At 37.3% G+C, this 25,005-nt stretch overlaps 1 protein-coding gene across 1 annotated transcript in view; it reads left to right on the top strand.

The window, feature by feature from the left end:
- Positions 1–25,005, top strand: part of LOC123522508 (sperm-associated antigen 16 protein-like) — a 480,569-nt gene that overhangs the window by 226,011 nt on the left and 229,553 nt on the right. Inside the window, exon 4 of the mRNA XM_045297377.1 lies at positions 1,226–1,352. Within this exon, the coding sequence (XP_045153312.1) occupies positions 1,226–1,352 (127 nt within the window). The remainder of the gene's footprint in view (positions 1–1,225; positions 1,353–25,005) is intronic.

The raw sequence follows: 25,005 nt of genomic DNA on the forward strand, positions 1-25,005 counted from the left end.
TTCCTGCAATCAAGTTTACTTGGTCTCAATAGCCGGAGCCATTTTGGTTAGAAAAAAAAAATTCTGTTCTTACATTCATTTTCCTACCAATATATAAAAATTTGCTCCATCCGAGGTAATTAATTACTGCATATAAAATATGTACTTTCAGTGTGTTTTTTTCCTATCTTATTTTTTGGCCAGTTCTAATGTGTCAGTCACATATTGTATGCATACACTCGATGTATGTCTAATTATGTGCAAACAGTACCGGCTGGCGTGGGGGCAGGGAGTTCACTCTGCTCTCCCTCACTGTTGCACAGCCTTGGCGTTGCCTCTCTGTAATGTCTCCTGGTTGTCTAGCGATGGCTTCTGTTCTTGCCGGGCTCCATTGCTCGACCCCATCGTCTCCATGTCACGGGCTCTCACGCCTCTGCTTTCAGCCTCCGCCACTTCAGACAGCGATCTCCAAATGGCTCTCCTTCTGATGATCCTAGGTTTTTCTCTGTATTCCTGCGTCTGAGATGGCTCATATAGAGGTGTGCTTTTAGTCTTTCAGGAGTTTCCCTCAAGGAAACTTAAGTCACGTCCTTTACTAAACTGGAAACTAAGGCTGTATCCCAGCCTAATCCTGTGTTAGCTCTCCCACGAAATTGGGATTATAGCCACAGCCATAGAAGCGAGCGCTTGCAATAAAGGATTTGCAAAAAGGATCATTGCTAAAAGGGTCGTATTAAATAATTGACTATATCTCAACGGAAAGGACAAGTATAAACTTTTATTACGTCTTCCTATATAATCAGAATAATCAAAAACTTTCCTGAAAAATCATCATATAAAAATGTATTAAAGGATTCTAGATATTTATATTATAACTTTTATAGCAATTTTATATGTAAGACAAAGTAGAGTAATATGTTTTAGGTTACCCACCAAAAAACTACTGTCATCAAGTAAGTGACGGCTCATAGTGACCCTGCAGGACCCGAGAACTGCCCTGGAAGTGTCCCGAGACGAACTCTTGGAGCAGAAGCTCGTCTTTCTCACCAGGAGCGGCTGGGGTTTTCAGCACTTGCCGCTGTCGGCAAAACGTGTCACTACAACACTACGAGGGCGCCTTAAGTTGGAGACATAATAACACCTTGAATCCAATCTTTTGTCTGTAGATATTTTGTCTGTAGATATTTTGTCTGTAATATTTATGTGTATGTGTTTATGTATTCATACTTTCCCCCCTTTTTTTAAGGGCCACATGATAGCATCCTGTGATGCCTGTGGAGTTGTCAAACTATGGGATTTTCGGAAACTCTCGGCGGTTGTGTCTATCGATATAGGTCCAAGTCCGGGAAATGAGGTGAACTTTGATTCAACAGGTAGGGTACTTTAATATAACATTTGTCATCAAACTAGTAACTTAAAACTTGGTTCTGAAGTGATTTCCTCTTGCCACTTAAAAGTTTTGGCATAGCCTCCCATGTAAATTTGTATTCTGAATATTAGATTGCAGTATATTACATTGTTTAATTATGTATCACTTTATGAAAGAATTATGGATATAATATATGTAAAGAAAAAATATGGAGATAACCGTGTCCTGACATAAATAGCACAGGTTCCTAGCAGGGCCATACAGAGCCTTGAGCCGCCCATCCAGTAGAATCACCATCCAAGGTAAGTCATTTGAGTTTTCTGAAGGTCACCTACATTGGAGTACACAAGAGCAAAAAAATTTTGGCCAAAATGTGAACTTGGACTATTATTTTGAACAGAATTTTAGTCTTACAATAAGTTAATACATTGTTCCACATTCTTCATGTTATTAAATTAATTTGAAATATGTATTCATCTTCCTGTTGCTATAAGCTCTTCTTCATACTTTTACATTATTATTTAACTGTGCATAGCATTTTTCTGCAATGATCTTAACATTATAAATCTGATGAGACATGCTATCTAAGCTGATGATTACACTAGCAACTGATGCTAAAACCCACTCAATAATCCCAGTTGTCCATTTAGAAAATTAAACATATACTTGTATCTATATTTTTCATGATAGCCCTTGATAAATAAAAATGTTCATATTTTATTAAGTAATATAATCTCTTTTATTGCAATTGTGCTGTCTGGTTTAATCTGTTAAAATTTCTGATAATTTAAAAATATATCTTAGCTATTTGTGGTAGTACATAGATGTATAGATTGGAAATACTTGAATGTTATATAAGAAAATATAAATTATTTATATTCAAATATGTAAGCTTAAAAAATAGAAAAAATAAAATTATATAAAATGCATGTTACTCCTAAGTGTATACACACACACATGAAAGGAAACTTTTATTTTAAAATATTCCATATTAATTCTTTAACTCAGAAAATATGAATATAGCATGAGCAATTCCAGAATCATAATGTTTGTCTGTGTTTTATTGTACTGGCTTCCAAATATTTCCATCATAGACCTGAAATTGAAAATACAAAAAAAAAATTGGTATTCTTATCAAAGTGTGTCTTCTTCACAAACTCTAACATATTTCCATCACAGGTAAGTGTATGAGCCACACTAATACTTTTGAACTTTTAAAAAATGTTTTAAGTCAAGTTCTTGTGATTAACATATTTATGGCCTGCCAGAAGTCAAAAAGAAAACACTGTACTGAAGAGAATATCCCAACGATGTGAATTTCATTTCATGAGATGAAAGCCTATTATAATTTCAATTTACAATTTCTGATACACAAAAGTCTGCACTGGCATTTAGGGTTTTGGAGTTTTAACCTGGTTTTCATAAATTTGCTCATATAGTTAAATCCATTTTTATTATCTTGAGCTATTTTCTTGCATTTTGAACTCTGAAATCTTAACACTTCTGGCTATCTTGTCTCATAAGAAACTAAGAATTGTATGTAAGTTTATAATTCTTATAAACATAGGCTAACTTTTAATAACCACTGTGAATATTAAATATTCTGTCACTTGCTCTTTACTGACCTTATTACCCATCTCAAAAGTTAATTTTTTCTATGCAAATTGGATGTTAAATAAATGTCAGTCTGCATCTGAGTCCCTCACACGAGTCTTCTGAAGTCTTTAGAAAGTCTTTGATACAACAAATCAATTTTCTCTCTCTGATGACTAATGGGCTCTTGTTAATGCATTAATAATTTAAAACCATGAGGATCAAGGGTAAAACCAGGGGAAACATGAAAACACACAGGATGTAGATGAGCATAACTGGAAATGAAAATAACTTCATCAATTTGAGGAATGTCACTTCAATCTGACCTTCCCATCCCTTGGACCATTTCTTCAAGGAACCTACCATAGTTAACATTGATTCTATGTGGCCAGGAACTTAATATCATCTGTTCTTTCTCATTGAGTAGTATGAAATTTCTGCATTTTATTTAAAAGTCTGAAATATAGAAAAATTGGAGGAACCAGAGAGAATAAACTCAAGGTTTAATCAAAGTCTGAGCAAACAATAATTTTTAAAAAATGTAATGCCACTGAGTGTATTCCAACTCAGAATGACCAAAAGCATAGGAGAGGCCTGTCCCTCTGGGTGTCTGAAGATGTGATCTTTAGGCAAGGAGAACTCTTCCTCTCTCTCCCTCGAGGGACTGCTGGCTTCTAATTGCTGAACTCTGTTGGCAACCCGACATGTAGCCCCCTCTGACCAACCCGGCTGCTTAAAGTTTGAGCACAGTTGTGAAATCACAAAGTCAAGTCCAGAGGGTAAGCTTCCTGTAAGAAGAATGTAAGTGCAGAGCAAAACCAAAATGAAGGAAAAATAGAAACACAGAGATCTTCTCCCATCTGCATACACTAAGGGATGTTTTATATTTTAAATTATTCCTTTAAAATATCAAAAATATATCATGAAAATATTTCAAATGAGTATAAAGTCAAATCCAATTTAGTCACCTGATACTTACATAAACCCATATGGTGTAATCGTTTTTAAAAAAATAACAACAGTATACTGATAATAGTATATTGACTATTATCACAGTGAGAGATTAATTAATATTTACAAAGGGTCTGCATTAGTTTATCTGTGTTTCCATATTGAAATTCTGTGACAAAATAAAAATGTGTGATTAAAATGAAAATGTGTGATTACATATAACTAGAGGATTATCTCATTATTTGTCACAACTTAACTAATGAGAACAAAGCCATACTTTTGGACACGAAGAAAAGTCTTTGAAACAAACCCATCATGTCATTATAACATCATTTAACACATTTAACACACGGTTTGGGTAACATTCTGTCTAAAATACTTAGCAAAAAGAATGTGAATAGTTGATAAATAGTTTAAGTGATTATCTTAGAAACAAAATTTATATCTAATCAGTTTGCATGTCTCTGGATCAGTTTAATTGAAGAGCATCCTTGAGATTATGAGGTGTGCTATTAAAAAATTTGGAAAACCTGTTTACATATACAACAGCTTGTCTTCATAAATAAGAGATCTCCTGTCACTGCAAATCCAACATTATAGAAAAAATTGAAAGTAGAGCTCATTATATTAGATGGGTGAAACTGTTGCTAATAACATTTTATTTCAATTTTATGTATATAAATCTTGCCTCATTGTTTATTAATTTCATAAGTGAATATTTCCATCTTAATTTATTTATACTTTTATTTTATTTATAGTATTAATTTTAAATAGGAATCCTGAGGGTGCTGTGGTAGTTGTTGAGCTGCTAATCACAAGTTTTGTTGTTCAATTGCTCCAGTCACTCCATAAAAGTAAGATGAGGCGATATGGTCCCTTAAAGGCTTGAAGTCTTAGAAACCCCATGTAGGGTCACCATGCGTCAGAATCAACTCAATGGCAGTGTGTTTTGTTTTAAAACTTGGTGTTATTCTTAGTGTCTCTTCTAAAAAGTATCTTTGTTTACATATATATAATAATATATTAATATACAAAAAGAGCATACAAAAGGATGATAGGCCATAGTGTTGCGTTCAAACCCTAATATGCCCACTGCCATAGAGGAAATCCCACTCATAAAGACCTTATAGAACAGAGTAGAACTGTCCCCTGTGAGTTTCCGAGGATAGAAATATTTTTGGTAGCAAAACCTCGTCTTTATCCAGAGTAGGGGCTGGTGGGTCCAAAGGACTGACTCTGCAGTTAGCAGGCCAGTGCAAAACCCACCCAAGCTTCCTTCACACCTTTAGGTTTAATCATCGTTTCACCTCCTTTAAGTTTTTAGGCAGCTTACTTAGTCTCTCTGAAATGAGTTTCCCCAGAGATGTCATGGAGGAGAGGGCACTAGGAGATATTTGTCTAAGCATTCAAATGCCAATTGAAAGAAATAGTGCATATACCAGTACTATAAGGAATTCTTGTCAAAGGCTTCCATCATGTTTTGTTTTTATTTCCTAAAGCTGAAAGGGTGGAGTGGGGTGTCTCACAGGACATTTCATTCATTCTAGGGCTGAGAAAAATATGTCCACATAGTAATGAGGAAGTAAACAGACAACCAAGGTTTTATACTAGTTTAGGAGGTTTCCAGTGAAAGCATAAATACTGTAAAAAAAAAAAAAAGGGTCAAACCTCATCTTTATACAATATTGACCATGGCCTAAGAATTTAAGAGGCAAATAATAAGCACACAATCTTATGTACCCATAGCACATACAAATCAAACAAAACAAAACAAATGAAAAAAAACCTCACTGCCGTCGACTCTGTTCTGAGTCATAGCAATGCACAGGACAAAGCAGGGCTGCCCCTCTGTTTCTGAGACTTCAAATCTTCCCAGGAGTAGACAGCCTCATCTTTCTCCCATGGACCAGTTGGTGAGTTCAAACTACACACTCTCTGGGGAGCAGCACAGTAAGTGGCCCATATATGCAGAAAGCCTAAAGATACATGAAGCACCTCTTAATGGTTAGCTTTTCTTTAGACATATGAAATCATCCTCTGACATATTTAGAAGTAAAGTTACATGTGAGATAGCATAATGTAACTAAAAGTTTTACTGCCAAATGTGACACTTGTGTCCCACATAGATGATCTGTTTTTACATATATTACCTGTGTTTTATATATATTCATACACATATGAATATATAATTATCACCCATTTATTTGTAAAGTCAAATCTGTTTCATTTTCATTAAACAGAGAGCTTCTTTGTAATATAATGCTGCATATGTTTGCAAATATTCAGTATCTAAATATCTTTCTTGCCATACTCAAAGTTCAATATGTTTTACCATTCAAAATTTATTGCTATTTCAGGATATATTAAATTGAATTGCATGGTGAAAGTCATAAAAGTGAGCTGTGAGAATTTATAGGTTTCTCTACATCTCCCGTTTCATCGTTTTTTGTGTAGTTTAGCAATATTTCCCCTTCCTTTGTAAAACGTAATTCCAGTGAGTCATTTGCAAAGAAGCCACACCCTTAGAAAATGCAGGAACTGAAGCTTCAGCCAGATGGGGGCTTTCCAGTAGAGCGTTCATGAGCATCAGTTCATCTGAATGGGCGAGTTTCCACTCTGTGGAGACCCAAGATACTCACTCGCCACAGGCAGAGCCACACTGGGATTGCTAAAAGGGGAGGGGGACAATGAAACAGTGGTGAAAAAAGTTTCCTAAACCAAACTCACAGCCAGGGAGTCGATGCTGACTCACAGTGACCCCGCAGAACTGCCCCTGGTGAGTTTCCAGGAGGGTAACTGTTGAAGGAGGTAGAAAGCTCCGCCTCTCTCCCATAGCAGCTGATGGTTTGGAACCGCTGCCCTCGCACTTAGCACCCCAATGCTGAACTACTATGCCAGCGGCGATAGACACCCCCCCAACCCCACACCGCAAATGTTCAAAATCCAATCAGATTACCCGGAAGCCTGTGAATCATATTTGATATTTCAGTCTATGACCGTAAAGGCTACATGGTTTCATATTTAAACAACCAAGGAATACTGGTGGTGCAGGGGGTTAAGCATGGGCCCGCTAACTGCACAGGCCGTCTCAGAGGACAAAGATGACGCAGACTGCTCCTAAAAAGCCTAGGAAACCCGATGGGGCCGTTCACCTCTGTCCTCAAGAGCGATGGCCGTGCACTGCCTCTGAGGGAAACAGCGGACAGTGATGGAGCGAGTCTAGTTGGTTTTGGTGATGCCAGACAAAGACCTGGGGAAATTCAAGGAAACGATATTACATAGCTCTCTTGGAAATCGAAGTCTCTGATTCATGTCTAGTGTGTGGTTACTAGTCTCCACTAAAGGAGCAACATGCCAACCCTGTGAATCATCAGTGCACTCTGTGGAAAGTGCCATCTTGCCATTTGAAGATGTTTTAATGTTTTAATTACATCAGCCTGTCAATGAATACATACAGTCTCACAGTTCTGTGAAAGCCTGTAGAGATTTTGTTTTGTTTTTTAATCACTAGTTCTAGGACCTTACTGAGAAAAAAAATTGGAGATTCATCGGGAGATGTGTGCTTTATCTGTATTTTCTCGTTGGTTGTATCTTATGGGGGCCTTCAAACATTTGTGGAAAAATAGAATTTAAAGAGAGTAGAATTTTTCCACAAACTTTTTAAAGTTCCCTCATATTCTTGATAAGCCAGAAACTATTTTTACTTTCCACATACAAAAACATACTGGTCATAGTGGGAGCACTTTAACAACTTTAATCAACAGCATATTAGACAAAAATATATCAATTAAGGACTAATAGTCCTAGTGTTCCAGGTGTTAAGCCATGAAGGAGCTCGGATGAACGCCTCTGGACTCTGATTGGTGGTGCTACTGCGGTCCAGGCTTGGCCTCGTCCTTGGTTCTCAGTCGTCTTGGGGAAGGAAGGCGGCAGGCAGCAGCGAAGCATGGCCAGGTTTTATTGAGGATGTAAGTACAGAGGTTCAGCAAAGCATAGGACAATTTTAGCACACTTCAATGACAGAGGCTCAAAGGGCAGCTCAGAGGAGAGGTGTAAGCGCCCTGCCTACCAGGAGGTTACCCTTTTATCTTCTTCCCCTTACCCCTGTGCCTTAACCTCCTCACTGGGTACCAAGCCAGCATCTTTGTGGTTGTTTTGATGGTCAAGATCTCATCCCCAGAGTCAGGCTCCCTTCTCTCCTTTCCCCTGATTCTAATCTATCGAATTGCCTCACAGTAAGTGGGCCATGCCAACAACAACAACAACAACACATTCATAGTCATCCATCACTTCTGACCAATAATGATGACTCTAGGACAGAGCAGAACTGCCCTGTGGGGTTTCCAGGCAGGTAGATCTTTACAGGAGTAGAAAGCCTCACCTTGGGTGGTTTCAAACTGCTAACATTGCAGTTAGGAAGCTAAAGTGTAATCCACGTACGTTACATAGATTGTAAAGCATAGATATTAATGAAAGTTATTAATGAAATGAAAGTTATTAATTCTATAAAACATAGTCAAATTTATACATGTAAATAAGTATTTTTCCTTTCAGACAGTATGCTTGAAAGATCATATCCTTAATCTACTGATAATATCATTGCACAAACTAGGAAGACTTTCTTCTTGAATTGTCTTCATATCTTGTCTTGTCTTCAAACAGGAATATTATTCTGATATCCCCAATACCCTCAATACTTTATATGGATCTGGATTGAATTTATAGAAAAAGCTGGAAATTATTCACATATCATGAAGTAGATAAGAACATTTGAGTCAAGTATAAAATGAGACTAAGAATAAATATTAATATTTTTCAATGATCTGTTATGCAGAATTGGGCAAAATACTTAACCTCTGCTATCCTCTACTTTATCATCTCTAAAAAGAGACATTTGGAATAGGTAGTTATCCATTGGGTTTACAACATAAATGTTGTACAATTAGTTGAATATTGGATGTTTCCTGAGTTCAATAGTTAGGCCATGATATTCTGAAATAAAAGTATTATAAAATAAAACTAGCTTATAGAATTTGAAACTTGAAAATAAAACATCAAATAAATGGAAAGTTACACTTCCCTTTAAATCAGAAAGATAACTTAATTTGATCTAAATTAAATTTTGAAAATTGAGCATCAGATTTAAATAGCTGCAGTGTTGTTGAGCAAGATTAAACTTATTCTTGCACACACAGGAGCAAATTTAATTCTTGATAGCAATACAAATTTTGTCATAAAAAGCGAATTATGCACTTCCAATTTTTACAAATTGAGTTAATGATAAGATCAAACTCTTCTTATAGGATTATATGATAGAGTAAGAACATGACCAATTCCAAATGAATTAGAGAAGGTAATATCTGCTAAACTTACACATCATAGTATTTACAAATATAATCTGCTATTGCAATTGTAATTGCCTAGATAACATAAAGACAACCTATACATTAACTTCTCAAATGTTTCTTAGCTCTCTGATGTAGTTGCACTTGAAGAAAAGGTATAATTTGTGGCATTAAAGGCATGTTACTGTTGTTTGAGGTATGTTATTGTTGCTGTTAGTTGTCATTGAAGTGATTCTGAAAGACAGCAACCATGCAGGAGACTACACATTGTCCAGCCCTACACGAGCCTCACAGTCACCACTGTGCCCGGGCCCATTGTTGCAGCCACCATCTCAGTCCAGCTGTGAAGGGCCTTCCTCATGTTCACTGGCTTGCTACTTTTTCCAGTAAAGAAAATGATCCTTATTGATAACATGTCCCAGGAAAGTAGGTTGATGTTTCAAAATCATTTCTTTTAAGGAACATTGTGGCTTTATTCCTTCCCAGAGAGGTGTGTTCTGCTGGAAGCCCATGATATATTCAATATTCTTCACAAACGCCATAATTAAAAAGCATCACTTCTTCTTTGGTGTCCCTTCTTTATGGTCCAACTTTTGTATGTACACATGATTGAAAATGTGAGAGTAAGTCATTAAGTTTGAGATAAACTCATCGAAATACTTATTAAACAAAATTATTTGAAAAGTGTTTCTGAAAATATCTTCCTCTGGATCTATACATTCCTAAAGGCTGTGTCTCCCTATCACTAAGCCTTCTGTGAAAAATCAATTGCACTTCCATTTACACCATGTCAAAATGGCAGTTTTGACATATTGTACGGACACAGTCATGTTTCTTTGAAATAGTCTTTGAGTTTGAGGCTGGAGGGGATTTTTACAGAGCAAAATCAGGGCTATAGGATGGAGGGGGCAAGGTTTCCCAATGAAATTTTCATATGGTAGCCTTTGCTACCCTTGAAGAATGGACAGGTGCATTGTCATGGTGGAGAAAAAATCCATAGCATCAATGAGTTTTCCAATTTTCATAAAACTTTATAATAAGGCCCTAACATAATTCTGTGTCCTTCAAGAAAAGCTAACACGATTACTTTGGAGTCCACGAAAGAAGTCTAACATAATTACTTTGGGATCCAGTTTGGAATCTCGATGAAGAGTCACCGTCACCTGTGATATTTAGAGTACACTGATGCATGTACAACCTGGGACCTTAGTAGCAGTGAGTTTTTGTTAACTTACCCTCTTACCATGACTGGATTCAAGTACATTTTAGTCCTTGAAGTGACAGTTTTGCTTTGAACCGTGCACTTTTTCAGCAGGTCTTCTGTATGAGACATATTGTTTGATTCATTGACTGTTACATCCGTAGGTGTTCAATGTGGGTCTAAGTCAAATCAAATGAAACCCTTGATGACTTCAGTATTTTTTCCCACTTATCATGATTTCCCCTATTGGCCCAGTTGTGGGGATTTTTGTTTTCTGCATATTGAGGTGTAATTCATACAGAAGGCTGCAGTCAGTGAGCTTCATCAGTACATAGGCAAGGTCCCCTTTGCTCTCATAAGCAAGGTTAGACCAGCTGCAAGTCAAGGGTGTTAAGGAGTTTTCCTCCAATCCTGTTCCCACCTTCTCCTTCATATAGCCCAACTTTTCAGTTCATTTATTCATCAGAGAGAGCGAATAAAAATTGTGAAAAGATATACCCTGACACACACCTTTCCTTATTTTAAATCATTCAGTATGCCCTTCTTCTGTTGGCAAAAACTGCCTCTTGTTTTACATAGATGCACTTGAGTACAATTGAAGTTCTAGAATTCCCATATCCTAGTGTTCTCCATAATTTGTTAGCATGCACACAGTTGGATGTATTTGCATACTTGATAAAACATAGTTAACTATCTTTTTTGGTATCCTCTACTTTTAGCCCAATTCCATCTGAAAGAATTAATGATATTCCCTGTTCCTCATCCTCTTCTGAATCTGGCTTGATTTTCTTACCATTCCCTATTAATAAATTGCTACAACCATTTCTTGGTTTTTTAAATTATCTTTAGCAAAGTATTACTTGTGTATGATATTCATGGGGTTGCTCAATAATTTCCATAATCTGTTGCATCATCTTTCTTTGAACTACGGATCCTTTTGACCATTGGCTAGATAGTTATTTTTCAAAAATCTTGTCATAGATGAATGAATGCTTCAAACTTTGCATCTGATATAGGTATATGCATGTATCCATATAGTTTTCAAATCAAAAGAGCCTTTGAAATGTTTACTTACAAAAGTAAGATATCTCTTTAAAAGTTCTTGGCAAAATTTATGTACTTAACTATATTCAAACAGCTCAAATCTATCAAATGTTCAAGTAGTGAAATATTCTAAAACAGTGCCATTAAACTTAATGAAAATTCATTGTGTAGTATTTTTGTAAGAAACATTTTAAAATAAATTTACAGTAGCTACATATAAATTAATATGATTAATCCTCCTGCAAATGCAAAATTATTTTTCACCACATTTCAGATGTTTGCAAACATACATATCTTGATAGCAAATGTAATAAATTAATTACATAGCCAACTATATCTTAATATTATCTAATAAAATATTCCTTATATAGAATTAATTGTCGCTGCATGTTCTCAAATGTAAGGAAAATGATATGTACATGCTCCAAACCACACTACTGCCACAGAGTTTATTCCAACCAGCATAGGTTGTTTTGAAATATGGCAAAAGATATTTTTACATAAATTTTAATGAAGAAGAATACAATATTTTAAAGGCATAGCCAAGCCTCCCAGATTTTTTAATAAAACTTTAACAATCAGTATTCAAAAGGAAGGTATTACTTTAATCCAATGGCATGTTGAGTAAAAATTAATACATTTAAAAATTGCAGCCCATATATACTGCATTGTTCAAAGTCAAGTAGTTCAAGTAAATATTTAAGTATTTAAAAAATATTTCCATAAATATTAGCTAATCATCTTTAATCTCCCAAGATAATTCTCTTTAATAGGCTAAGCCTTTTTGACAAGTCACAGTTCAACAGATGTGCACATCAGCTCAGAGAAAATAGCGCACTGCTCTTGGAGATGGAGTGTGCGCAGTTGGCTCTTGTGATGACTTGCAGCTATATTTATCTCAAATGGAATTTCAAACAATATTCAAATATGATTTGCTCTAATCTGATTAAATGGAGAAATATATTCTCCCTTGTAGTGCAAGAAGATTGCCCATAAAATTGTTAAAATTATCTTTGTATGATGTACCCGTTGGTGCACTCCACCACATACACACTCAATAAATTTTAAAATAAATAAATAAAAAGAAGCCACACACTGGTAAAATGGAAATAAACACTCTGTGAATGTTTTGAAATAATGAGATTGATAAACATCAATGCAATAATAGATAGGCTTTCTACTCATGAATTTTATCATTATTTTTGTTGTATTTTTGTTTATCAAATAGTGGATTTCCATATATTTTAAACTGAAGGTGTAAAGAACCCTGATGGCAGTGTGGGTGAGGCATGGTGGACTGTTAGCCACCAGAGAGGTGATTCAAACCTCCCAGCTGCGCCACAGTTGAAAGTGTGCAGCCTGCTCCGGGGAAGATTTACAGTCTCAAAGGCCCTCTGGTATAGGGTTGCTGAGTCAGCATGGAGACAATATGTTTTAAAGAATGTGTTCCTTTGTGTTTTGAAGACTATGCATGTTTATAAACATATATAATTACTTTTTCATATATATGTGTCAAAATTTTCACCGATTGTAGTTTCTGATAGATTCTACTCAATTGCTTACGTATGTTTTTAAATACATATCTAACAGGCGTATCAGTCTTGCCTGGTAGTCCATTGTATTCATCCACTGGTTTATATAGACATTGAATTAGTGGTGGACTACTGGCTTAGACCTGGAAGTGGATTCCTATGCCGTATGGCGTACATGTTCCATTTCCTAAATACGGTCACAATGTTCTCCAGAAACAAGATACTAGTTGGAAATCCTTCAATAATTATCAAGATAGAGTATCTAATTTCATAATTCTACCAATATAATGGCCACCGTTTAAATTTTCTTTCTTCTAATTTCTAGAAAAGGAGCCCTATGGTGGTTCACTGGGTTAAGCATCGGGCTGCTAACAGAAAGGTTTGTTGTTTCAAACCTGCCAGCCACTCAACGGAACACAAATGAGGCAGCCTGCTTCTATAAAGGTGGTGGCCTCTGAAACCCTATGGAATTGCTCTCCTTTGTCCTGTAAGTTCACTGTGGGTCCAAGTCAACACGACTGCCGTGGGTTTAGGTTTAATATCGACTGATGAAGAACACCTCTTCCCATTCTGGTCAGTCTTTCCATCTTCCTCTCTCGGATGTGCCTTTGCCCACCTCCCTCTCCCTGCCCTCGTGTTTGCTGTGGCAGTGGAGTGAAAGTACTCTCTAGGGCTCCACTGCCCACAGTCTTTGAATTACCACCAAATGACTAGAGCAATCATGCTAAATTAATTAATCAGTAGTCAGTTTTGCCATCCCACTTGCTATAAACTTGAGCCATCTCAGAAGCAGAAAACAGGGAATTTTGTGACCATCCTGAAAAAAAAAAGAGGCACCAGCAGAGTACATTTGAGAATCTTGTCTGAAATGACAGAAGCAGTAGAGGCACCTGAGGGCACAGCGCTGAGACCATGAGACAGAGCAGAGGAGCTGCTCTGACCAGGAAGCAGAGTGGTGGGTTTACTTCTTGCCTCAGAGAAAGAGGTAGCGGCCTAGGGCATGCCTGCCAACATGATTGAGAAGTGTATGGACAACGGAACTGTATTCTGTTAGCTTCTCGTAGGAACTCCGTAGTTGTGAATAATGTCTGTAATTTCAGTTTGGCCATTGCCAGGAATTATTTAAGCTCGTAGAGAAGTAGAGGGATGGTGCTTGTCAGGAAAAGGTAAGGCAGTTGGAGAGTGGAGGCATGTCTGGTTTCTCCCGCGGAGGAATTATCCTTGGGCAGATGCGTCATGGATTATCCTTCTCCCTTAGGAGTCCAGAGCTCAGAAGTGGTTCTACACCATTTCCTCACTTACCTTCTGGGATTAACTTTGTGTATTAATTGGTTGTCTGTTTCACACTTGCACAATCTTCAAAACAGTTCCTTCTTTATTACTTTTTCCTGAATATTTTATTCAATTGACATTTAAATTTAAAAGTCACCATTACCTTCTGTTTGCTTTTTTTTTTCTTTAGTAGTTGCATACAAACTTTTCCCCACTACAATTCACGAAAATCCCCTCCAACATTTTCACTATGGTTGGTTTCAAGCTAGTAAGTAGCTTCTGATGACCCCCACCCCAAGGACATTTTTCTGTACCAAGCCATACAAAATCACTAGTAATGCGCATCATCATTTTAAATCATAGGCTAATATTTATTTAATTATTACTCCATGCTCAAAAAGTGACACAGCTTCACAAATGCTGCTTACCACAATAGCTGCTGCACCAAAACTTTCAACAAAATTAGCAGCTATAAAATCCCTAGCAGCCATGAAAACGACATGACAGGGCTGACTGACATTAGGTGCCGCTGCACTCATGGAGATCTTGTGCACAACGGAACCAATATTGCCCAGTGCTGTGCCATCATCGCAGTCATTGTCCTGCTTAACCCATCTCATTGAAGGTCTTCTTTTTTATTTTAATAAACAGATATACATTTATGATAAATGTATAAAATCTATAGATGATATCATAGGCTAGGCTGATAGATTGAAAACATTTTCTTTAAGATGGAGTTCAAGGCACAGATGTTACCTAGATCTGCTTCTGTTCAACATTATGTTAGAGATGATCCTGGCCAAACCTTAAAAAGGAAGTGTAAAGATTGTAAGGGAAATATTTATGAATGGTTAATAGGATCACTCTGAGTTGGAATCGGTTTGATGGCAGTGGGTAGTGGTGTGATTGGTGGTGGTATTAGTTGCATCAAACCAGTTCAAACTCATAGTGGTCCCATGTGTGCTGAGTCGAACCATTTATAGAATGCTTATAGAAATCCTAGAGGGATTTTCAATATTGTGACCTTTTAGAAACAGATTGCTAGGCAAATCTTTCTAGGAGCCTGTGAATATATTCAAACCACCAACCTTTCAACTGATAATCTAGAACTTAATGGTTGCTACTATGCAGGGACTCCTAGGGATATTATTATAGTAGTGAAGACTTAACTTGCTGCCATCATTGGTTCCAACTCATAGAAACCCTACACAACAGAATATAGCTGCTCCCTTGGGTTTCAAGGCTAGAAATATTCAAGTTTCTGGCTGACAAGGGGTCTGGGAGAGACTACCATGGCTACAGTCTAAGCTAGAGCCCAGTTGATTTGAGAAATTATAGGGTTTATTGCTTGCAAGTACTGACAGAAAGAAACAGTCGGGTTTGCTACCTCTGAGCTGCTTCAAAATTCAGTCAAAATCAAGCAGGCTATATACCTTAAATTATGTAACAAGAAAGGCTTTGCAATAGTCCCAGAAAGTAATTACTAGGTTCTACATTCATCAGAGGATTTTCAAGCAATGGGAGTAAAAGGAGCAAAATTCAAAGGAAAACAGTTTACATTTCTCCTGATTATCAGACCATCAATTTATACATTCCTACCTCTAGGGGATGTCACATCAGCACTTCCTCTGCTTTCCTCAGCCCAGTACCCCCTAAAGTGTCAGGCTCCATTTCTTATCTAAATGGCCCTACTTCCTTTTTCCGGAATTAGAGCTCATTAATTAACAGTGTCACAGGAGCAGGCCTTGAATGATACACAGCATTAAAAGGAAGTTTTTACTGTAGGGAATTTATTACTGTAGGGGAGGGACTGTTACATCTTTGGCCCCTTTTAACATACGATCTCTCAACAGACCAAATTGCACACTGTGTCACATTTCTAATGTTTGACAAATCACAGGCTTTTTCATCCTTTCTACCACAAGCAGAAAGCCCATCTTTCTCCTCCAGAAAAGCTGGTGAGTTTACAGTTTTTCTTGTGATTAGCGGGTCAATGCATAACCCACAGTGCCAAAGGGTTCCTGATTATAATCAGAGCAAATCCAAAGGCGTATAACAAAGTTAAATTGTTCAAATAAATTATTTTAGAAATAACTACATTTAAGTAAAATGTATTTCTTTATAGTGTGTTACCTTGTAATTCCTAATCCATAAAATACTAATAAATCCAGTAAATCCAAACCATGTACATATATGCATAACTGAATAATCATAATTGCTCTAACCTGCAAGCAGCCCAAATGTTGATCAATATTACCCAATACACATAAATATGGTAAAAATGTTTTTAAAAGTTTGTGGGAAAATTGAATTAAAATAGAATTGACTTATTCAGCAGCAACCACAATTAGAGTTCATAAGCAGCACATCATATGGAAACGTTATATCAAAGGAAATAAGAAAGAGCCAAAAGAATACCAGCTTATCTGCACATGATCTCACAGCCCACTCTTGGCTCAAGTTTCAGTCAAACAATAGAGGATCCCATAGAGGGAACAATAACAATAGGGAGCCACACGTGCCTTAGGATAATCGGTCATTTGTGATCAAAAAGGGAAACTTTTACCCAAGGATAAGGCCCAGAAATCTGGAAGAGTTAGGAAAACAGGATGAAAGGGAACAAAAAATAAAGGGAGGAAAAGTGGGACAAGAGATGCCACCCCTTAGGTCTTCTAATCAATGAGTTGAAATCATATGTATATGCATTATTTAATGAAAAACTAATCCACTCTGTAAGCTTCCCCCAATCCACAGCAAAGAGGAGGAAAAAAAATTATTTACCAAATATTTCTACTTACTTAGCATAAAAAGAAACAGCTAGAACTAAGCTATGTTGTTTTGAGGTAGTGAAACTTTAAAAAAACAAACAAACATTGCTTCTAAGTCGGGAGGAGCGGGCCTCACTGAGAAGACACTTCTGGAATCCTCACACTGTTCTAGTTTCTTTCTTGGGTAGTGATTGTTTACAACTGTGTGATTTATGACCATTTAAAACTGCTTGCTATGTTTAGGTAGTTTTCCAGAATTATATTTCTCAATACAAATTTTATTTTAAACACACAGAGACATAGGAAAAGAATCATCATAAACAGAAAATTCCATTTTTTTGACATGTAAGATGTACAGTACCTCTGGTACCCACAAGTAAATCTAACGTGTGTATGCGTTTGAATGAAGTGAAGGTACGCAGAGCAGATCATCAGTTTCCTATTCAGCTTCTCCCACAGTCTGTGCTAATTCATTGATTGTGACCTCCCTTTCCCAACCCCTGAATGTTGTGCTTGGCAAAGCACTGTCCCCCTCTTAGCTCTTAAATGGCTTATTCTACCACAGAGTGAATTCAGTTCCAGAATTGAAGGGCAAGGGACACAGTATCCCTCTGAGAATTAAGCTGGTTTCTAATTTCATTTTGAGTGTTCCCCATTCCCCCCCCCCAACCCCCACTTCCTCCAGGATCTTTTAATGTGATCCTTTTCAGAGCAGTGGACACTGGGAGCTGGGACCATGGGATCCTTCTGGTTCCAAGGTTGTGGAGACAAGTTGGCATGGTCCCTTAGGTCATTGGACTAGTTGCTACCATGTGACTGTGTCTTCATCACGCTTCTTTCCTCTGAATGGAGAAAGACCAACGACGGCAACGTGGGTCTTCTTTGTCAGTGACCCTCTACTCTTCTGAGTATGATGTCCTTCTCCAGGGACCATTGTCTCATGTCCAAGTACGTGAGACAAAGTCTCAACATCCATTCTTCTCATAAGAATTTTGGTTGTACTTCTTCCAAGACAGAATTCTTTGGTTTCTGAAAGTCCATGGTACTTTCAATAGTATCATCAGTAAATGCTTCAAGATTTCCTCACTTTCGGCATATAAGGCTGAGCTATCTGCACATCTCAGATTGTTAATAAGCCTTCCTCCAATCCTAATGCCACATTCTTCTTAGTATAGTCCAACTTCCCAGATTACTTGCTCAACAGACAGAATAAGCATGGTGAAAGGATACAACCCTGACAACACACTTTCCCTGAATTTGAACTACGCTGTAGTCTCTTGTGCTATGCCATGCACAGGTTCCCCAGGAACACAATGGAGTGTTCTGGAATTCCTATTCTTCTCAATGTTATCCTTGGCTTGTTGTCATGCACACTATTGAATGCCTTTGCATAGTCAATAAAACAAGTAAACATCTTTCTGGTATTGTGTTTTAGCCAAGGTCTTTCTGATGTCCGCAGATCCATCTGATAACCTTTGTGACACATCTGTTCAGTATCTGGCTTGAATTTATGGCATCTCCCAGTCAATGTATTGCTACAACTGTTTTATTGATGATCTTTAGCAAAAATTTACCTGCATGTGATATTAATGATGCTGTTCAAAAGTTAACACATTCTACTTGGTCCCTTTTATTTGGAATGGAAAAGAATATGGATCTCTTACAGTTAGTTGACCAGGTAGCTGTCTTCCAAATTTCTTGGAAGTTTATTCAGTACTAAATCAGCGGTTTAAAAATTTAACTGATATTTCATCAATTCCTGGAGCAGGAATTTGTCTTTTGTTGCTGCCTTCATTGTACCTTGGACTTCTTCCTTCAATATCACTGGTGCTTAAGCATGCAATACCTCTTGAAATGTATGCACGGTACTCAATTCTTTTTGCATTGTTATTGTTAGGTGCCATCAAGTCAGTTCCGACTCATTGTGACCCTCAGTAACCCAGAGCGACACACAGCCAGGTCTTGCACCATCTTCACATAGTTCTTGTTTGAACTCATTGTTGCAGCCACTGTGTCAGTCTGTCTTGTCAAAGGTCCTTCTCTTTTTAATCCCCTTGAACTTTACCAAGAATAATATCCTTCTCCAGGGATTAGTCTACCCTGGCAAGATGGCCAACGTTTGCATGAGAAATCTCAGCATTCTTGCTTCCAAAGAGCACTTCTTCCCAGAGGGCTTGGTTGGTTCTTTTGGCAGCCCACGGTACTTTCAAGATTCTTCCCAGCATATTCTTCAAATGCACCAACAGTGTGGTCTTCTTTATTCAATTTCCAACTTTCACAGACACATGGGACTATGGAAAACACCATGACCTGGGTCGGGGTGACTGTTTTCCTTTCATCCTTATAAGCTTCCTGCATCATTCAATATTTACCTTAGACTCCTTTGACAGGACAACTCAAACCTTGGATTTTTTCTTCAGTCCTTTCAGCTTCAGGTGTGATTACCATCTGATTTATTTTGGCCTTCAGTCTCCAGGTCTTTGCACATTTCGTTATAATAATTGACTGTCTTCTAAAGCTTCCCTTTGGAATTTCCTGTTGAGTTTTGACTTCATCATTTCTTCCATTTGCTTCTGCCACTCTAAGTTCAAGAGGAAAGTTGAGTCTTCTCTGTCATCCACGTTAGTCTTTTCTCGTTGTCCTATCTTCTTAATGACTTTCCTTTGTGTGTGCTGCTCCCTTGATTCCATAGCTGTCGAGTCCTCTGCCTTTAGTGTCCACGGCAAATCTGCTCTTGAAACCCACGGGGGATATACTCAAGACTATTTGTTTGTTCTCATGCAGTGTTTTCAGTTTCATCAGCTTCCATCTGAACTTTCCCAGGAGCAATTAAAGATCTTTTCCACAGTATCCCCTGACCTCTTTTAGGCTGTTGCTATTGAACTTCTCCATCCTTTCTTCCCACACATGTAGTCAATTTTATTTCTTTGTATTCCATCTGATGAGACCCATGTGTAATGTTGGGGAACAATTATACTGCAATGATACAGTTGTTGGTCTTGTGGATTTCTATCATGTGATTTCAGATTTGTTTCTATCATCAAGGGTATATTTTCCAAATTAATGTCTTTTCGTCTTTGTGTGCAACTTTTGCATTCCAATCAGAAATAATTGTCAATACAACTTGATCACATGTTTGATCCATTTCAAACTCAAACAGTTTGTAGAATTTTTCCATTTCTCTATCACTAGTGCTAGTGTTGGTGCAGGTATTTGAATAATTGTTATATTAATTGTACTTCCTTGTAGGCACCCAGATAGTGGCTTATCACAGGAAGCATTGTACTTTAAGGTACATCTTGAACTCTCAATTTTCTATAATTAATGGTGCTAGTCCCCTAGAATTTATCATTGCAGACACAGTAAGCCATATGAGTGTCTGATTCAAAATGGCCTATGTCTGTCCATTTCACCTACCAATGCCCAGGATATAAACCTTTCTATGTTCCATTTCATTTTTGAAGACTTCCAATGTTCCTACTTCTATACTTGGGAAGTTCCATATTCTGATTATCAATGTATGTTTGCAGCTGTTTTTTCTCATGTAGAATTGGTCCCCATCAACCAATAAAGGTCTGGCCACTTATTCCATCAGCATCACTATGGTCAACTCTAGTCTGAGGAAGCAGCTCTTCCTCGGACCTTCAAACGAAGGGACTCAGCTTCTAACATGATATCTGAGGATGTGCTGCTCTTATTCATAATACTTCATTTGCAAATCCCTCACCAGTGGATTAGTTCTTCTTCAAAGCCTGTTCTTAGTCTGGAACCTCCACTGAAACCTGTTCACCACAGGTGACCCTGCTGACATTTGAAATGCCAGGGATATAGCTTCAGCTTCACAATACCACTAAAGTGAGCACAGCAACAGACTGGCAAACAAGTGGTACTGTTCTAATAGCAGTGAGAAAAGCCCTCAGAACGTAACCCACACCACTGCCATTGAGCGTATTCCATCCCACGGTGGCTTATGTAGGGCAGCTGAGGCTATAGATCTATATGGGAGCAGATGGCCTCATTTCTCTCTGTCAGATTGACTGATGGGTTTTAACCCCCATCCCTGATGTTAGCAGTCCAGGGTAGAAAACACAAATTACACAATCACACTTAAACCTTTTCTTTTTTTCAGATGAGACAAATAACAACTCTGCTAAGAACCCACTCACTTCCCCATAGCAAGTTACACACCTTGTCCAACATCAGTGATTTGGGGACATATAGTACAGTAGATTTCATTTACAAGTCTTAATGATGATAGATGATAAGTTTCACTCTTTTGTAAGAAATAAACAAATATGTTGGGAACAATAATATACTGTTCATAGTGTAAGATCCTCTTTGGTTTTCCTGTGTCTAATGATGCAGTTTTCCTAGCACAGAAACTATAAACCTAAACCCTCTCTTACTGATCTCATCTCGATTACACTTCAACTTCAGATAAATAGGTAGGTAGGTAGGTAGGTAGGTAGGTAGGTAGGTAGGTAGGTAGGTAGGTAAATGGGAGACTTTGAACCCTTCTTTCTAATTCATTGAGCACAATTTTTTTTTTCTCAACAGGCATAAGGCTGCTTTGAATACTGTGATTTTTAATATTAATATTCATGAATCCATTTTCTTTACCATAGATAATCAAAAGTATCTATTGGATCTCTCTTGTTACTTAATGTTTGCTTTGTATTTCACTTCAAATTATATGATTTTGCTAGAGAATATTGCCTACCTTAAGCTGGTTTCCTATAGTGTATTTAGGCTTTCTCTGTGATTTATAAAATGAGCAAATTGTTGAATGTTCTTGTGTAGATTTTTAAAAAGGAGAATTTTCTGTATATCCCCTGGTTCAAAAAATTTTATAGAGCTTTTAGTCTGAGCTGTTAATTGCTTATTTGAGTTATTTATAATATTTATTTTCATTTAATATTTGAGCTCTCGGTTTATAAAATGAGTATATTCAAATTCTAAAGCACAAATGTTGTTATTCTTAAAATTCTTCAAATGTATACTGCATACATAGTCCCTGACAAAAATATACTTGAGTTTTGATGAAACACACTTGGCAACCCTCTACTTTTGTTTACTTGCTTGTTTTTTTCGTACCACATATGTTGTTGCAGCCTGTAATTTGCTCATGTTATCTGTCTCAGATGTTTACTAACAGATGTTACTATGTAAAGTTTCCAAACTCTGAAGATAAATGAAGGTTGGGTTTATAAAGGAACTGTTAGGAAAAGATAATAACAATGAAATAAGGAGGTTTTTGGTTTCTATCATAACAAGCAAATAGTAATTAAAATGTGCCCTTATGGTGCTGCAGAATAAGCAGCTAATGGTAAGGTTGGGAGTTCAAACCCAATATATGCTCAAAGGGAAAAAAGGTGAGGCTGCCTGCTACTGCAAAGATTGACAGGCTTCGGCCTCTGTAGAAGGTCTCTATGAGTTAGAAGCAATGGGATGTCTGCAGTAGGATTCTGAACCAAAGCCAGCCATAAATCGGTGCCTGCTTTTGTGTATTTCATGGAGGCCCTTGTTAGGTATCGTTGACTAACTGAAAGGTAAGCAGTTCAAACCAACCAGCTGCTTTGCAAGAAAAAAATGTGAGAGGGTTTCTGCTTTCCTAAGAGTTAACTCTTGGAACTCACGTGGGCAGGTCTGTGCTGTCATTTCGGGTAGCTGTGAAGAGGAACCAAATCTATGCAGTAATTTGTACATGTTTCAAGGCTGTGTATTTAGACACCGATATAGTCATAATCATATCGTCTTGATATTTTCCTTCATTATATCTCACATACAATGATACAACATTGTTTTATTTGGTACCCTGTTTGGCTCATATTTTCATTAAGTTTGTGATTACATTATCTTACTTTAAAATCTGCTTGATGTTTTCCTTAATCTGTAAAGTTTACACAGGGAAATATATTCATTTTAGGGCAACCGTTGTATTGCTAAGAACTTTGTGGTATTTGACTTATACATTCTTGGAACTGTGAAACAATCAGACAGTCCTTAGAAACCTCATCTCAACATGTCAGTCCTCTTAGTATTAATATTATATATATGAATAACACTTCATATGTCTAAATATTACTTATTTCAACAAATAGGAAGTTGTTACCTCCCCTAGATCTCATTCTCGAGTTCTTGGAATTTTTTAAATTATTGCAAATGGCTTCTCTTTTAAAATGAGAATCACCTCACTGTGATAAAGTTGACATCCAATTTGTTTAAGGACAGTTTTACCCTCTGTTTGTCTAGTCAATTTTAACTCAAAATGATCCTACAGGACAGAGGAGAGGTGATGGAATTGCTCCCTTTGGAGTTATGAGATTGTAAATCTTTCTGCGAGCAGATAACTTCTTCTTTCTCCCACAGAATGGCTGGTGGCTTTGAATTGCTCATCTGTGATGAGCAGCCTAAGCTCCCTATTCTAATGCTTGTCTCCACCAGGCCTCTTGTCCTTATTGTTCTGGGTGTCGTTGTTAGCTGCCATCAAGTTGGTTCTGGACCATAGCAGCCTTATGAACAACAGAGCAAAACATGACATGGCCCGCCACCATCCTCACAATCCTTTCCACAGTCATTGAGCCCATCGTTGCAGCCATGGTGTCCATCCAGCTCCTCGAGAGCCTCCCTCTTTTTTGCTGACCTTCTACTTATCAGACATGATGTCCTTCTCCAGGGACTGGTCTCTCCAAGTAGGTAAGATGAAATCCCACCTCTTATCCTCGGAGGAGCACTCTGGCCATACATCTTCCAGCACAGGACAGTTTGTCCTTTTAGAAGTCCGTGATATTTTCAATATTCCTCACCAGCACCACAATTCAAATGTATTATTTCTTCTTTTGTCATTTTTATCTAATGTCCAACTTTCACATCTATCTGAGGCAATGGAAAATACCATGGTATGAGCCAGATGCACCTTAGTCATCAAAATCACATTCCTGCTTTTCAGTACTCGAAAGAGGTCTTGTGTAGTTTAGTGACCTAATATAAAGGCATCTTTTGATCTCTGGGCTGCTGCTTCCTTGAGCATTGATTGTGGATCCAAGCAAGACAAAATTCCTTCACAATTTCTACCTTTTCTCCATGTATCACGATGTTACCCATTGGTCCAGGTGTGAGGATTTTTGCTTCTTTATGTTGAGTTGTGATCTGTACTGAAGACTATAATCCTCAGTCTTCATCAACAAGTGCTTCAATTCCTCCTCCCTTATTAGGAAGCAAGGTTGGGTCATCTGCATATATAAACCTTCCTCCAATTATGATTCTATATTCCAGCTTCTCTGTTGCCTAGCTCAGCATACAGACTGAATAAATATGGAGAGAGGATGCGACCCATGGTTCCGGCACAGTTCCTCCTTAAAGAGGTTCATTCACTAGGTTCTATTTCCATGTTGCTTTTGCCTTGACACAAATTATCCTGTATCTTGTCTCTGGGTTTATTTTTGCCTGAAAGTTTGCTGCTAATTAAACACTGCTAGTTGTAAGAAATTCATGCACTATCTTTGGGAATTGAGGAGACAAGATGATCATAATTTGATGAGTATTGCATTAACAGTAGTATACAATACCTATGTCAGTCAATGGAATTAAAATGTTGCTCTATGATTTTCAGTAATGAAGACAGAACACTTGCTAACACAGCCTTGTTTGCTACAATTCAAAGTCATTTCATTTTCTCATGTGATGATGTTATTAAAGATGCTTATTCAAAATAATGGAGGGGGGGTGCATTATTCATACTAATTATGAAATAAGCTTTATTATAAAATAAACATTATCCATATTTACTCAAGGGAACATCTTTCACCAATTGCTAAGGGTAATCAATGAAGATAATTTGAAAATAAATTAAATGTTAAGCATACACTGATGAAACATGCCATTTTCCTCTAGTTCTTTAATGCTTCCTCCCCGGCCCCCACTATTATGACCCCAATTCTACCTTACAAAT

This window comes from Echinops telfairi, unplaced genomic scaffold (genome assembly GCF_000313985.2).
Source record: "Echinops telfairi isolate 266 unplaced genomic scaffold, ASM31398v2 ScPeMD7_3;HRSCAF=10, whole genome shotgun sequence".
Classification (NCBI taxonomy): Eukaryota; Metazoa; Chordata; class Mammalia; order Afrosoricida; family Tenrecidae; genus Echinops; species Echinops telfairi.